Source organism: Pituophis catenifer, unplaced genomic scaffold (genome assembly GCF_029215685.1).
Source record: "Pituophis catenifer annectens isolate HBS135680 unplaced genomic scaffold, rPitCat1.0.hap2 SCAF_1, whole genome shotgun sequence".
In the NCBI taxonomy this organism is placed as follows: Eukaryota; Metazoa; Chordata; class Lepidosauria; order Squamata; family Colubridae; genus Pituophis; species Pituophis catenifer.
In genome coordinates this window covers 1,039,087-1,055,907 of record NW_027256881.1, presented here as the reverse complement: position 1 = coordinate 1,055,907, position 16,821 = coordinate 1,039,087, and the positions used below count along the sequence as shown (strand labels likewise).

Sequence of the window (16,821 nt, the reverse complement as noted above, 5' to 3'; positions counted from 1 at the left end):
GGCAGGAAAAAATAGGGATGTAAAATACAATTATAAAATGAAACCCATTAAAAGAAGTTTCATTTAAAAAGAGAAAAAGTAAAGTGTTAGTTGAATTCTGCAGTCATTGGGCAAGGCAACCTCCCGTCAGCTTCCCACAGCCAGTGTCAGTGGGAAAGCCAGCAAGTTCCAAGCTCCATCGGTGAATGGGGCAGGGAACGAGGAGGTGTATAAACTATGTCCAGTTTCTAGAAAACAGAGATAACTGACAGCCATGTAAGTCAAAGCATCCAGAAACATTTAGTCAAGGGAAAATAATTCATTATTTTCATTTCTTGCAGTGGCATGGTGGAGCTGAGAGGATGAAAGGATAGAAGCCTCAAACCTCCTCTCCCAGAAATGTTCTTGAAATATACACCCCGGCTCTGCCTCCTACAAGGAGCAGCAGGATAATTCTTGCTGCTACCAAAAGGGGATGCTTTTGCTCGGCATCCTCCCCTTTATCCTCTATATGTAAAACTCAGTGTGGATACTACCTAGTAGGGGCTTGTTAGAAGAAACGTTACCTCTGTGCCAGATTGTTATTTGAAAAATCTTTCTTCCTACAAATTCCAAGAACCTTGCAGTAGTTCTCTCTTTCTCCCCCTGCTCGACTTCATCAAACAAATTCTTGCATCTTCCCCCACACCCCCAAAAGAAGTGCCTGCAGTTTCCAAGAGAACAAATGTTTTCCCATCTGGACCGCAAGGGCTTAAGGGGGAATCTCTCTTAGGAGCTCTGTATTAAACTAAGGATTTCTTTTCAGGAACATTCTGTCAGAAGGATCTGTAACATACAGGTAGACCTCACTTAACAATTGTTCGTTAAGAGACTATTTGAATTTATGATGGTGCTGAAGAAGCAATACTTATGATGGATCCTCAAAGCTCTGCCAGTCGAAACGTCCCTGTGGTCACATGATCGCAATCGTGACGCTCAGCAACCAGCCTGGATTTCCAATCTTCACAACATCCTATCACCATGTGATTGCGATCTGCAACCTCCTTACTCGTTTCCCACAAGCAAGTCAATGGGGAAGCTGGTAGGAAGTCAGATGTTGGGATCACGTGAGGTCCTTGCTTAACAACGGCAGGGTGGATTTTATTTAAATCAAGTCGATTTAAATCATGATTTAAATCACTAGTAAAAAGGCTTGATTTAAATCATAATTTTTGAAGAGCAACTCTCATCTCTGTCCCACAGCAGCTCCTCCCGACTCGCTGTTGACTCACCAACAGTCTCAATATTGCAGAATATACAGCCTCATGCTACCTAAGCTCCATTTCATGCTGAATAAATTATTAATATATCTTAAATAGAAAAGTATCTTTAGATAGATTTTTACTCCAAAAGCATTTTATTAAAATAAATTTGATAAAAATTTAAAAAAACCAATTTAAATTTTAAAAAATCCAATTTTTTTTTAAAAAAACATCAAATTTTATCCACCCTGAACAACGGTAACTAGGGACTGCCAGAATTGTCATTGCTAAGGAATGGAGTCATATAACACGACGCTTTACAACTGCATCCTTAGTGGCAGACATTCTAATTATCATCAAGTGAGGACTACCTGTATATTCTTACAAATTCTATAGAATACTAGAAAGGAAACCAAATCTTTCTCATTTTTAAATGAGGAAAAAAAGCGACTACGTAAATCTGAAGAAAGTGGGAAGAAGCTGCAAACTGCTGCAGATAGTCCTCAAGTTAAAATCATTTGTTTAATGACCATTCGAAGTTAAAAACGGCAGGGAAAAAAGTGACTTATGACCATTTTTCACACTTGTGAGTATTACAGCATCCCCATGATCACGTGATTAAAATTCGGATGCTTGACAACTGGTTCATATTTATGACGATTAGTGTCCCGGGATCATGTGATCCCCTTTTGTGACCTTCTGAAAAGCAAAGTCAATGGGAAAGCCAGATTCACTTAACAACCGTGTTCCTAACTTAACATCTGCAGTCATTAACTTAACAATTATGGCAAGAAAGGTCGTAAAATAGGGCAAAACTCAAGACTTAACAACTGTTTCACTTAGCAACAGAAATTTTGGTCTTAATTGTGGTTGTAAGTCAAGGACTACCTGACCTGCTACTCTAATACATTCTCTTTCCCCCTCTGTGGGATGCACTTCTTTTTGGTCCTTACCTTTGGATGTCCAGAGAGAAAATCTGGGAGGAGGTAAACCTGTGCCAGCAGCTCCATATAGTCATGGCAACGGAAGTAATAAATATGTGAAAGAATATTTTCAAGAGAGAAAGTCTCCAAGGCTATTTGATGATCTGTAGAAAAAAGGGGAAGAAAAAAACCCAATAAAAACCTGTATTGAATTTATTGTTTATTCCTCATCTCTTGCTTCCTGGCTTCAGAGACAGAGGCTGTTGTCAGAGCACAGTATGGGGAATAATCAGTTCCTTCCAGAGATAACTTGTGGTAGTCTTTTGTAATAATAAATCACATAATCGTATGATTAATCATACAACATATACTTACTATGATAGACTGATAACCATATTTAGATTATCATATATAAATATAATACATAAATATTAAGAATGTCTTGTTGCATGTTAAAACATCTATTCTTACAGAGGAAAAGTGTTGGGAGCAGAAGGAAATACCTGCACAAAACCCATTTGCAGTGCCCAAATTTTCTGTACTGTCTCATTGCATAAATTTGCATAAAATCAGAATTTTGCCAAATGTCTTTCCAAGCCGTGAATGTTTCCAAGAGGCTTGTGTTTTGGTTCAATTCAGATTGCTGTTAAATCCCTAATGAATTCTGTCTGTGAAATGAAACCAATCTAACTAATTCGGTTTCTCAAGGACTGCTGCCCCAGGTCAGAAGATATTCTGGGGAATTTTTATTTATTTCTTCATTTATCTGTACCCCGCCTTTATTATTTTCACAAATAACTCAAGGCGATGAACATCCCCAACACACTTTCCTCCTCCTATTTCCCCTACAACAGCAACTCTGTGAGGTGGGTTGGGCTGAGAGGGGCTGGTCCAAGGTTACCCTGCTAGTTTTTGTGGCTAAGGCGGGATTTGAACTCATCACCTCCTGCTTTCTAGCCTGGTGCCTTAACCACTAGACTAAGCATTCCCACCAGTTTTCTAATATTACTCTGCTAGTAGATCTGTGCCTTTATTCTTTTCAGACCACCTTAAGAATCAGCCCTTCCAGAAGGGTACTTAAAAAGCAAGCCTTGAAATGCAGCAACCTCCAAGCAGTTTTTGCAAAATCCAGTGAAGAATCAAGAGCTAAAGAATCTGTTTCTGAGCCTTTCCCCTTTATGTGTCTTTATCATCTTATATGCTTTGCTTGGGCATAAGAAATGTCTAGGCTTAGTGTCCAACGGCCCTTCTCTTATTCCAAATTTAGGAATGTCCATTAGTTTATTACTGTCAGTGTTTCTCAATCTCGGCCACTTGAAGATGTACAGACTTTAATTCTGGGAGTTGAAGTCCACCTATCTTCAAGTAGCCAAGTTTGAGAAACACTGATTACTGCAATCTAATTCTGCATGAATAAAACATTCTCACTCAGTACCGCATACAGTTACTTCCTATATTTGAATAAATACTGAATGGATCTATGACGGTTAAGGAAATAAACGGAACCGTTTGAATAAGTAGCCAGGAAAAAAAGCACACTTTGCACGAAAGCAAATATAGTTTGACAATTAACCTTCTTCTGGGTGCACTTCAGCAATAAGCTGACAGTGATGAATGCAGGCTTCTGCTATATCCACAACTCGATCAACCATAAAGCTCCCCTCGGTATCTATGAATATAGCTTCCGCAGCAAGTCCACCAAAGCATTCTGGAATTTGCACATCCACCACTAGCTGCATGCTGGAAAGGAGGAGAGTGATAATAAAACATAAATGGAGAAAGGTTATGACAAATCGACTCATTGCTTTACTCCCTGATGGCTGAAAATGCAAAGGGTCTGCAAAGTCTTGTAACAGAAGTTAAAAAGCATAATGAAAAACAAGAGATTGCAATGATGAACGGTTGCAGGAACTGAGTATGTGTAGTCTAACAAAGTACTAGGGCTGACATGATAGGAATTTTCCAATATTTATGGGGCTGTGATAGAGGAGAGGGATCGACCTATTCTCCAAAGCACCTGAGGGCAGGGCAAGAAGTAATAGGTGGAAGAGCATTCAAGAGAGCTCCAAACTAGAATTAAGGAGAAATTTTCTGACAGTGAGAACAATTAACCAGTGAAACGACTTGCCTTTAGAAGACAAGGGTGCTCCATCACTGGAGATTTTTAAGAAGAGATTGGACAACCATTTGTCCGGAAATGTATAGGGTCTCCTGCTTGAGCAGGGGTTCAAGACCTCTGAGGTCCCTTACAACTCTGTTATTCATTCTTTATTCTAAATATAAAGACCAACGAATTAATGACAAAGGTACAACAACCAGCCTTAGAATTGATAGTGAAGGTATCAAAGTGTTAAATAATGTCCTCCTTTTAAGAGCAAACATCAACAGTAAAGGAGTCAAGAGTCAAGAAATATGCTGTAGACTAGAACTTTTGTGGACCAGCAATGAAGGTCTTGGAAAATACATTCAGAAGCCATGATACGTCCATATCTACAAAGATCAGAACTTTGCAAGTCATGATATGGCCATGTTTGTCCCTTTATGGAAATGAGAGCTGGACTTTGAAGCAGGATAGGAAAAGTACTGATGCTTCTGAACTTTGGTGTTGGGAGTAGACCATCAACAGTCAAAGAACACAAATGGATCATCAAACAAATCAACCCAGATTCACCTGAAGCACAAATGACCAGACTCAAATTATCCTACTGTGGACACTGTTATGCAACAATTTAGCTATGTGGAGAAGCCTCTAATGCTGGGAAATGTGGAAAGAGAAGAAGACAACCAGCAGCAGGACTCAAGTGACAGTGGTGATGAGTGCATGGTTTGAAGGTCTGAAAGACAGATCATCATAGAAAAAAAAATCTATCTATTTGGTTATTAAGAGTCAACTCGATGGTACATAATCAATCAAACCTTAACTCCAAAGAAACCAATCTTTCATCTGTTTAAAGGGTATATTGAATGGGAAACACCAACACTTCACGTTCTGTGGTGAGGAACTTTTAAGATTTGTGGTCTGAAGGGTGAGGAGAAAGCAGTAGTAGTAGTTAAATATCTATGGAGATTCTCAGTCAACCAGGTCACGGTTGTTCCAAAGGTGCTTTTTTCAAGAGGCAACTGGACTTTCTGGTTTTCCTTTGAAGACGTTTTGCTTCTCATCCAAGAAGCTTCTTCAGCTCTGAAGAACCTTCTTGAATGAGAAGCAAAACGTCTTCAAAGGAAAACCAGAAAGTCTAGTTGCCTCTTGAAAAAAGCACCTTTGGACAGAAGAGGTAGTAAGACTTTACTCCTGGTGACTGCCTAGATAAGTCCCTGCAGTTGTTTTGGCAACATTTTTGGGAAGTGGTTTGCCCTTTCCTTCTTCTTACACCTGAGGGTGACCAGCCCAAAGTCATCTAGCTGGCTTTATGTCTAAGCCAGGACCAGAATTCAGTCATCCAGTTTTTATCTAGGTGCCTTTCACTGCTACACCATAAAAACGGTGTGGGGTCCTTGATGCTCTGAGTTTGGTTGTTTTCTTGCAGATGTTTAGATAACACATTCATTACCCAAACTAGGTAACATCAGTGCTAGTCCACTATTTCAACCCTGACATACAAATATTATCCTTTATAGGTTTATTTTATTATTTATTTATTTATTATATTTCTATACCGCCTTTCTCCCGTAGGACTCAAGGCGGTGTACAGTCAAGAAAAATATAGACACACAAACATCATAAAATTGCTACTTAAAATTATTACTTAGTTTGGTCAATCAAATAAAACCCAGAATTAGATAACATTTAAAAAATCATTCACATGTTTGTATGTTTAGCCCCGCCTGTTGGAACATCAGGGTCTTGAGGGCACAGCGGAAAGCACGGAGATCAGGGATATTCCGTATCTCCGGGGGCAGTTCATTCCAAAGGGTTGGAGCCCCCACAGAGAAGGCCCTCCCCCTGGGAGTCGCCAGTCGACATAATTTGACTGACGGTACCCTGAGTAGTCCCTCCCTGTGAGAACGAACTGGTCGGTGGGAGGCTATTGGTGGCAAAAGACGGTCTCGTAGGTACCCAGGTCCTAAGCCATGGAGCGCTTTAAAGGTGATAACTAACACCTTGAATCGCACCCGGAAGACCACCGGGAGCCAGTGCAGCTCGCGTAGGAGAGGTGTTACATGGGCGTAACGAGCTGCGCCCATAATCACCCGCGCGGCTACGTTCTGGACCAGTTGGAGCCTCCAGGTGCTTTTCAAGGGGAGCCCCATGTAGAGAGCATTACAGTAGTCCATACGGGAGGTAACTAGGGCATGAGTGACCGTGCGCAAGGCATCCCGATCCAGAAAGGGACGCAACTGGCGGATCAGGCGAACCTGATAAAAGGCACCCCTGGCCACGGCCGTCAAATGATCTTCTAAAGATAACCGTGAATCCAGGAGGACACCCAAGTTGCGGGCCCTCTCTGTGGGGAGCAAGATCTCATCCCCTATTGTCAGTGATGGTACTAGCTGACTATACCGGGACGCCGGAAGCCACAGACACTCGGTCTTGGAGGGGTTGAGTCTGAGCTTGTTTCTCCCCATCCAGATCCGCACGGCCTCCAGGCAACGGGACATCACAGCAAGGGCATCATTGGGGTGGTCTGGGGTGGAGATGTATAGCTGTGTGTCATCAGCATACTGATGAACACTCACCCCAAAACCACGGATGATCTCGCCTAGCGGTTTTACATAAATGTTGAACAGAAGGGGTGAGAGGACTGACCCTTGCGGCACCCCACAAATAAGGTTCCTCGAGGTTGACCTCTGCCCCCCTGCCAACACAAACTGGTTATGACTCTATATTTTGAACTCCCATTAATTACAACAAGACCTCAATGTCAGGGGGTATTAACAAGTCTGGGGCAGTCACTGAAAATCTGTGAGCAGTAAAATCAACACAACCAAGTCCCCAAAGCATATGCATCATTCAGACACATGATTTGTTCAACAGGACCTAGTTTAACATGGCCCAAACTAGGATAAAGTTACTCCATCCATTTTATGGCTTGAGATGAACCTTGCCATTTTGCAAATGAACAAGACTGCAGTGCATTTTAAGTAATCTATTCGGGTTTACTTCTTTCCAGAACAGCTTCTTCACACAAAATACTCCTACGGTACTCAGTGGGGTTGTGCAGAGCTTTGGAAATAATTCAGAAAAGGTGTTCCAGAGTGTGTAGGAGTGGTTTCCCTGAGATTCTGCCGTTGCCCCTTGCTTTAAGGAATTACAGAAAGGTGCTACCTTTTCAGCATTATTTCCAAAAGCCTCGCAGCACCTTATTATTCAGCATTTTATGCAATCCAATATATTTATAATAGCAGGGCTCAGATACATAATTTTATTGTGATGGGAACAAGCCTCATTCCAGATTTCAACACCTCCCTCTCTCATTCTGGCCCAGCTATAAGAACAGAAGCCTTTCCTTCTGTTTCAATTAAGCAATTTAGTCTTACATCTGAATCTTAAACAGAGTGATCCTAAACTACAATTTCATGAAACAAGACAGTAATACGAAACGTGACACAAACCCTGGTTAAGAATAACAGTACTATGCCAGGTTCTGTAAAGATGAAAACGGGGGCTTGCAAATTCCCCTCTGCTGCTGCATAGATGAGGAAGATGGGAGAGTGTTTCTGACATATTTTACTGGGACAAGCAATAGCATCATCTGGAGGACCTCAACATAATTGTTAAAAGCACTTAGCAACAAAAACTGGAAAAATTCAGTAGAGAGGATGTTGTGTACTGTTTATTACAAACATGTATACTGTTTATTGCAACCATTTCGATCTCATGGACTCAGGGCTCACAAAGTAATTATGTAACGGAAAAAGGGAACAGGATTTTTACAAAAGCATTGTTACAGAATTAGAACAGACACTTTCCTTGGGAAGCTGTTCTGCAATCTCAGCTTTACATTTGATGTTAAGACTTCAGAAAGAGTACAGAGAAGATGATTAAAGGACTGGAAGTTAAAACATATAAAGAACGGTTGCAGGAATTGGGCATGTCTAGTCTAGCGGAGGGAAGGACCAGAGGTGACATGATAGCCTTATTCCAATTTCTACAAAGAAGAGGGGGTCAACCTACTGACGGCCTCCCATCGACCTGTGCGCTCCCACAGAGAGGGCCTCCTCGGGGTGCCATCAGCCAAACAATGTAGGCTGGTGACCCCCAGGGGGAGGGCCTTCTCTGTGGGGGCACCCACCCTCTGGAACCAACTGCCCCCAGAGATAAAGAGAATCCAAGACCTCGGTGCCTTCCGCCGTGCCCTTAAAACCTTCTTTTTTCAGCAAGCCGGGCTGGCTTAACTTTTTTTTTTAATGTTTTTAATTGGTTTGTTATTGTTTTTAAATTATGGGGCCAAATTTATATATATTCTTTTAATACTATTTTAATGTTTGTAATTTATGTTTTTATTCGGCTGTACACTGCCCTGAGTCCTCAGGGAGACGGGCGGTATATAAATTGGATATAAAATAAAAATAAAAATAAAAACCTATTCTCCAAAGCACCTGAAGCAATGGATGGGAACTAATTAAGAAGAGATTCACCTAAAAATAAGGAGAAATTTCCTGACAGCGAGAACAATTAATCAGCGGAATAGAAGTTATGGATACTCCATCACTGGAGGTTCTTAAGAAGAGCTTCGACAGTCATTTGTCTGAAATGGTATATGGTCTCCTGCTTGAGCAAAGGGTTGGACTAGGAGACCTCCAAGGTCCCTTCCAACCCTGTTGTTCTTATTTTAAGAATTTGTTTACATCAGAAGCATTTTATGACAGTAACCTATCCTACCCTCATGAATGACTCCTGGAAAGAAACGAGATTCTCCCTAATTATGCAGCCAAAGATTGGGGCCAAGAAAACTGAACACAGTGGAGCAGCAGGAACCAGGATGAAGGGTTTTGCAGGACACTATAACAGAGAGATCAGTAGGTGGAATTTGAAACTTCTGAAGTTTTTACACCAATGCACAGAGTACAGAAATTCTAAATCAGGAAGACAAATATGTTTAGGTGGACATTCCTAAAATGTCTGCAAAAAGACAGCCCAGCTCAGAGAGCACCAAGGACCCCACAGTTCAATCCTGGTGACTGCAAATATTTTCTTCTATTGGTACATTGCTGAAAGTTGGCAGGATGTTACTTAACACTGGCATATATAACAGTGCAAAGTAGCAATTTATTGGAACAAACTCAACAGAAAGGGTGTGTGTGTGTGGGAGTGTTGAATTAAATGTAAAGAACAAATATGCTTGTTCAGAAATTCAGGAATCAGAGCATGGAAATCCTGCATGAAATGTGCGACTATCTTTATTTATTTATTTATTTATTTGTTTGTTTATTAAATTTATTTACCACCTACCTCGCCACAAGGTGACTCTGGTTGGCTTACATTGTTAAAGAATATTATCTCTAAGAATGCAGAGAGAAACAAAAACCGGACATGATTATGAGGGATTATTACTGACCATTTGGACAGGCAGAAGATAAAGATGGGGTCATGAGATCGTAAGAACATAATTAGGGTTTATTTAGTCCAGCGGTCTGTTCTCACAGTGGCCAACCAAGCATACAAGGAAGCCCACTAGCCTCCCAGCAGATGGCCTTCAGTGGCTGTCACACGGCCACCAAGGTTAATGGCCACTGATCTATTTGCATTAGATGACCAGTCTTTCAAAGAGGCATGCAATATTGATAATGGAAAAATTCAATTATCGTGACATCTGCTGGGAATCTGCCAAGAGTCAAAGGTCGAACAAATTCTCGTTCTCTCTTGCCGACTTCATTTCTCGGAAGGTATAACAATAAAAAGAAAAAAGAAAAAGGGGATCTGCCACCCTGGATCTAATTCTCACCATCAGAGATTAATTGTTTAAAGAAGTGAAAATGACAAGGTGCCTTGGGGGGAAAGTGAACATTGTTAGCCTTGAATTAATGGTATCTGGAGAAAGAGAAACGAGAACGAGAGCAGATTTTGATGGACTCTGAGGAAGGAAAGGTCGGTTCCCATGGCCCTGAAATCCCAAGGAAGAAAATTGTACAGGAAGGGTAGGAAATCTTGCAAAATGACGTACTGAAAGTGCAAACACCAACAATCCCCACAAGAAAGAAAAAAGAGAGAAACCGAAAGAGGCCAATGTGGATATGTGCAGAATTTTCTAAAAACGCGGAAGAGTAAAAGAATCATATATAGGAAATGAAAGGAGGGGAATATAAAAAATGAATAGAAAGTTACCTCCAGAAATTGTAGGATCTGTCAGAAAAGGAAGAACTCAGAGTGAGGTGAGCCTTTCAAAACATACCACAAATGATGATGGACGTGACAGAACTAGAGGAAAAGTAAAGAGAATGTACATCTTCTAAAAGGACAAAGTGGCAATGCAGTACAAGTAGTCCTCGACTTACAACCTTTTGTTTAGTGACCGTTCAAAGTTACAATGGCACTTAAAAACTGATTTATGACTGTTGTCCACACTTATGACCATTGTTGTGGTCATGTGATCAAAATTTGGGTGTTTGGCAACTGGCATGCATTATGCTGTCCTGAGGTCACATGAGCCCCTTTTGCAACCTCCTGACAAGTAAAGTCAACGGGGGAAGCCAGATTCAATTAACAACTACATTACAAATTTAACAACTGCAGTGATTCAGCTAACAACTATGGCAAGAAAAGTCATAAAATGGAGCAAACTCACCTAACAACTGTCTTGCTTAGCAACAGAAATGTTGGGCTTAAATTCTGGTTTTTAAATGAGGACTGCCTGTAATGGTGAGAAGGCAAAGCTCCAAAGCTTCTGATTTTGTATGTGGCTTCTCTCGGAATGCTAAAAAATCTTTAGCTGATCATGATTATACTATATTTAATTTTATGAACAGGAAGGAAAACCTTTGCCTGGGGAAGATGAGCTTTTGCTGTTGTTTCCTAGGTATTCTATAATCCTGATGGCAAAAGGCTCTATGTATGGTATTCAAGTACTTTAAATATGATGGTTTGTTTAAGCTAAGCCAAAGCCAAAGAAAACACGGGTTCAACCAAGTGTGGAAATCCAGCCATTATATCCGTAATAGGAATTCTTACATCTTTTTAAGATAGACGCCAGTAATATAATCTACATTAAAGCGGCACTCTGGTTGAAATTAATTTGTGAAAGCCAGCCAGTAAATCAGGATCAAAAGCTGATCAAGGTTTTTCAGACTGTAGGAGCTCACTGACAGAAATGCTAGTAGTACATATGCTATGAATGTTAAGCGGCTGTCTTTTAAGGTCAGACTGTTGCTATCTAGCCAGTTATGACTCTTTCCCAGTTATTTGTTCTGGCTGGTAATAGCTATCCATCTTCTTTATTAGATTTTCATCCCACCTTTATTATCTTTATAAATAACTCAAGGCGGCAAACATACATAATATCCCTTCCTCCTATTTTCCCCCACAAAAACAACCCTGTGAAGTGGGTTGGGCTGAGAGAGGGAGACAGGCCTCCAAGTTACCCAGCTGGCTTTCATACCTTAAGGCAGGACTAGAACTCACTCACTCCTGGTGTCTGGCTCAAATTCACTCAGCCAGGTTTTCATATTTAAGACAGACAGGAGTAGAATTCAGAGTCCTCTGGTTTCTAGCCTGTTGCCTTGATCACTAGAGCAGGGATCTCCAAACTTGGCAAGTTTAAAGACTTGTGGACTTCAACTCCCAGAATTCCTTAGCCAGCCATGCTAGCTTGGGAATTCTGGAATTTGAAGTCTTAATGTTGCCAAATTGCCTTCTGGATGCCAAGCACTTGGAAATGAGACTAAACATGGAGTTGTGATTTCAATTCATCAAGATTTGATGGTATCAACTTGAAGAGCTGTGGTGGCACAGTGGTTAGAATGCAGTATTGCAGGCTAGCTCTGTCCATTGCCAGGAGTTCAAATCCCACCAGCTCAAGGTTGACTCAGCCTTCCATCCTTCTGAGGTTGATAAAATGAGGACCTTGATTTGTTGGGGGCAATAGGCTGATTCTGTAAACCACCCAGAGAGTACTGTGAAGCACCATGAAGCGGTATATAAGTCTAAGTGCAATTGCTATTGCTAACAGTTAATAAAGTCACCAAGATTTTTCAAAGAGAATGATAAACACAGGGAAGTTACAGAAATGTGAGCCTTAGTAGTGTGTTTTACCACAATTGTGTTTTCCCGACACCTGGCACTCCACAGATCTCTGTAATTTTGGTGAGCTGCACACCCCCACCAAGGATGTCATCCAATGCAGAGCAAAAAGTGACGATGAATCCTTGAGTCTGCTCTTTTTCCAACAGTTCCAGGGCTGTCCTCTTCTTAACCGTTTCTGCTTCCTCAGAAGGTTTTGCTCCATCATTTTGCTGTTCCCGTTTGATCACCTTTAAAATTTCTAGAGCATCCTCTTTAGAAATGCCAATCTCTGAAAAATTGAAACACAGAATATATTAATATAATTAAAAAGAGACACAATTAGTTAACTAATAGCCATTTAAAAAGGTATCCTTCTTTGGGGAATACCTATAAGAAATGTTCTTGTAGTTGAAACTTTTAACAAGGTTTTTTTTTTTAACTGCTACTGCTGGGCACTTGCTTTTTAATTGCTAGAAATGTTTCAATCTGTTTGTTATACCTGTACTTTTTATATATTGATAAATAAATTGTAGAAGAGAAGGGCAGAGCATGAATAAACAACCAGTATGAAGGAAAAATATGAAGCTTTCATAATTGCCATATATTTTCTTAGGGTTTTGATATATCAAAAAATCCCTTTTATTCTTCATTTTATTTATGCTTCTTCAAACCCACCTGTTGTTTTTTTTTTAATGAAAACTAAAGCATGGCATGATAGCATCACCTTGTGGTTGACAAAGATAATACTACATTCCTACTGTTGTCCACTAAAAAGCAAAACCCACCGGGTTTATTCTCCAATTTATTTTGTCATCTTAGACATTAATGTATCTTACATTACAGTTTATAAAATGCCATAAAATGCAGAAAGTGACACAAGATTCTTTGAACTCATGTTAGGAATCAACTCCTTCAACAGAGGCATTTTGCTTCAGATTCATGTACAACCCAGGAGTTTTAACAGATGGCCAGATCCACAGTGGGAGTATTTGAAGTGCGCTCGCACACACACACACACACACACACACACACACACACACACACACACTATATTATATATATATATATATATATATATATATATATATATATATATATATATGCAAAAAATTAAAATCTCGGGTGTTTTCCTGTGTCATGTTAAATAAGTTAGTTAAAATGTTTAAACATTTTAAATTTTGCCACTACTGTACATACACACACAGATATGGTACATGTTTACTACATTCATTCACCCGTCCCAGTGACCAGATTTACTCTTCCATATAAGTGTGTGTCTGTGTATATTGTGTACACAATATATTTCCATATATTTATATGGAAGAGTAAATCTCTGGTCTCCGGCACAGGCAAATGCATGTGGTTGTAAACATGTTGTACCATATGTGTGTCTGTGTATATATATGTATGTCTGGCATATTGAACTGCCACCAGCCTACCAGGCTTTGAGACACCAAGAAAGACCCTGCAGGAGGAGCAGAGACGGCTTTTCATCAGTGAGCAGAGACCAAAGGCACCCACCCCCAACCTCTGAGCATGCAGACTCAGCCTGTGAAGGCATAGTTAGCCCTGACCAAACACAGAGCAACCCAGCAGGGCTGTCTCAAACTGTAACAGATAGGATTAATGAGAAACGAACCTGGCCGACCACGAGGTCACGGACAAGGCAGCAAATTGCAATGGTTGACAGGCTAACATCATCCCCCACTGATAAGCAAGCTGGGAGGGTGGAAACAGTAGGACTGTGATGGCGAACCTATGGCAGGCGTGCCACAGGTGGCACCCAGAGCCATATCTGTGGGTACGCGTGCATTGCCCTAGCTCAGCTCCAGCGCACATGCACGCACTGGCCAGCTGATTTTTGGGCCTTCCAGGCCCACTGGAAGTCGGGAAACGGGCCATTTCTGGCCTCTAGAAGGTCTCCGGGGGGGGGTGAGGAAGGCGGTTTCCCCCTCCCCAGGCTCCAAGAAAGGCTGGGGAGGGCAAAAAAACGGGCCTACTATGCCATCATGTGCCAAAAGCGGGGGTCACACGGGGAGTCATGCATGCATGCATGGGGGCAGGGGGCATTGAATTATGAGTGTAGACACGCACATACATGACCCCACTGTACTCCCCCCACTTTTGGCACGCAACGGCAAAAAGGTTAGCCATCACTGCAGTAGGAATTAAGCCTCCATCATCCAACATGACGACAGCAAAAACAACATAGCTGATTACAAGTGGGAGATGGCTGGAAGGGCCTATTATACGCGCAAGGGCCAAATTGATTAATGGCATATAAAGGCAGAGATCTGCCTTTAATGGCATATAAAGGCATATACCATCAGCAAGAATCGCAAAGATGTTTCCAGGAACTCCAGCAGAATGTTGGAAATGTGGGTCAGCCAGGGGTACATTTTACCACCAATGGTGGACATGTGTACAAGCTCAAAGCTACTGGAGTAAGATAAAGGACTGGCTCATGGAGATTACAGGAGTTAGCTTTCAACTGAGACCAGAGGTCTACCTATTAGGAATAAACCCGGGGGGGGGGGGCATAAGGAAAATAGACTGGTACCTTTTTATTCATATTACCACTGCAACTAGAATTGCATATGCACAATTTTGGAAAGAGAAAGAAGTACCATCGGACCAGATGATTATTAACAAAATTTTGCGGTGTGCAGAATGTGATAGACTAACATATATTCTTAAAGATAGACATAAATCAATATTTAATCAAAGTTGGGATAAATGGCATAAATGGATAGAAGTAAAAATGATATGAGGTAGATGTGTTAGGAAAGCATACAGCACAGATTTGAAAATAGTAAGCTAAATATATATAAGGTAATATTAGATACAAGAAGACTAATAAGGGCAAGATGAAATATGATAAAATTAATTGAAGCTATAGTATGATGATATGTAATTTTACTTAGGAACTGTATATATATGGGGGTTGAATCAACCTCAAATGTATGTATGTAATTTTGTTTTGTTATTGTCCTCTTTCTGTCTTTTGTTTTTAGTTTATAACAAAATTTTTTTTTAAAAAAGGCAGAGATCACTGTAATGGTAGTTTAATACTCTGAAGATGTCAGCAGATGGCTGACGAAAGCTTAGTAAAATAAAATTTTAATTATTTTCAAATTTTCAAGTTCCGGAGCTCGCAGGATGTCTTGCTTCTTTCTTTACTATGTATGTCTGTATATAGACCCACACTTTTATTTAATCAAATATATACATCGCCCTTCTCCCTATTGTGTAATATACAACACACACACACACACACACACACACAGAGTTCTACTTATAGTGAATATAGCTAAGAGAATTTTAGGAAAGAGAGAATGTTATATAAAGTTATGCATGTCAAAGTGTATAGTTATTGTTTTTAATATCGACCCGAGGTATTATTTTTAGCCAGTCACTTTTTAGAGCGAGATGGACGCCACAGAAATGTAATAAATAAAATAAAATAAAATAGATGGGAGCACTCGTTTTGAGTCTGACACCCTCCCCTGCATACATACACATCATTTTAGGGGGCTCCAAAAAAAAAAATCTCCCCCTCCACCACACAAAACTGTGTCTGACAAGAAGTGGGATTGTTAAATCCTCTCACGAAAAAGGTGTTTTGGTTTATCGAGGCCCAGCAACCCATCCGAGTTCAAAAACTTTTCCCGGAAAAAAAAGACATCAAGCGCTTCAAAAGACGGAGGATAAAAAGACGACAACCCCCCCTTGGAAATTAAGGTGGTCGTGAGGAAAGATCCGAAGAATAAAGTTCATTTTGACCCAAATTGGCGAAGTTGTTGTGGGGTTTTTTTTGGCGGGAAAACCCGTTTTTTCCCTCAGGCCGCCGCGATACCTTTGCTCAGCTGGCAAGGCCCGACCTCCAGCATCTCTTGGGCCGTCTGGAAACCGGCGGCCGTTAGTTTCGCCCGCCAAACCGGCGGTAAGGGGAAGGTGCCCAAATCCCTGAGCTCCATGAGGGAAAAGAACGGGCATCGTCCATGCTTCGCCGCCTTCCTGAGGCGCTGGACTTCAACTCCCAGAAGACTCTCGGGTAGCGCGCCTGCGCCGAAGAAATAACTCAGGGGGCGGGGTTGGAATCCAGCCACTCGCGAGGGCGGAGGGCTTTCCGCTTTTGGATCCGCTGGAACGAGCATGCGCTGGCTGGGGAGGATTCTGGGAGTTGAAGTTCCAACCCCTTGCGGAGATAAGACAGCTTCTCAACATGCTCACTCGTGCCGGCGATCGCTAGAGAGGATTCTGGGAGTTGAAGTCCAGACCCTTGCGGGAAAAGATAGTGCGCGCGCACTAGAGAGGATTCTGGGAGTTGAAGTCAAGCTAACGGTGCAGGCTCACCACTTGCTTAGTGACCAAAGTTACAATGGCATTGAAAAAAAGTGACCGATGAACGTTTTTCACACTTACGGCCATTGCAGAAATTCAGAATGCTTTGCAACTGGCAGGTATTGATCACGTTGCAGGGATCATGTGATTCCTTTTTGCAGGGTTCCGAAAAGTA

The 16,821-nt window shown here is 41.2% G+C and overlaps 1 protein-coding gene across 1 annotated transcript in view; it reads right to left on the bottom strand.

Moving 5' to 3' along the window:
- The window catches only part of RAD51C (RAD51 paralog C), a 50,512-nt gene extending 34,179 nt beyond the window's left edge, over nucleotides 1-16,333 (bottom strand). The window contains exons 1-4 of the mRNA XM_070944994.1: nucleotides 16,159-16,333; nucleotides 12,333-12,591; nucleotides 3,717-3,883; nucleotides 2,174-2,307 (exon numbers count right to left, since the gene is read on the bottom strand). Coding sequence (XP_070801095.1) covers nucleotides 2,174-2,307; nucleotides 3,717-3,883; nucleotides 12,333-12,591; nucleotides 16,159-16,279 — 681 coding nt within the window. The 5' untranslated portion in view covers nucleotides 16,280-16,333. The remainder of the gene's footprint in view (nucleotides 1-2,173; nucleotides 2,308-3,716; nucleotides 3,884-12,332; nucleotides 12,592-16,158) is intronic.
- Between the last annotated feature and the right edge of the window lie 488 nt (nucleotides 16,334-16,821).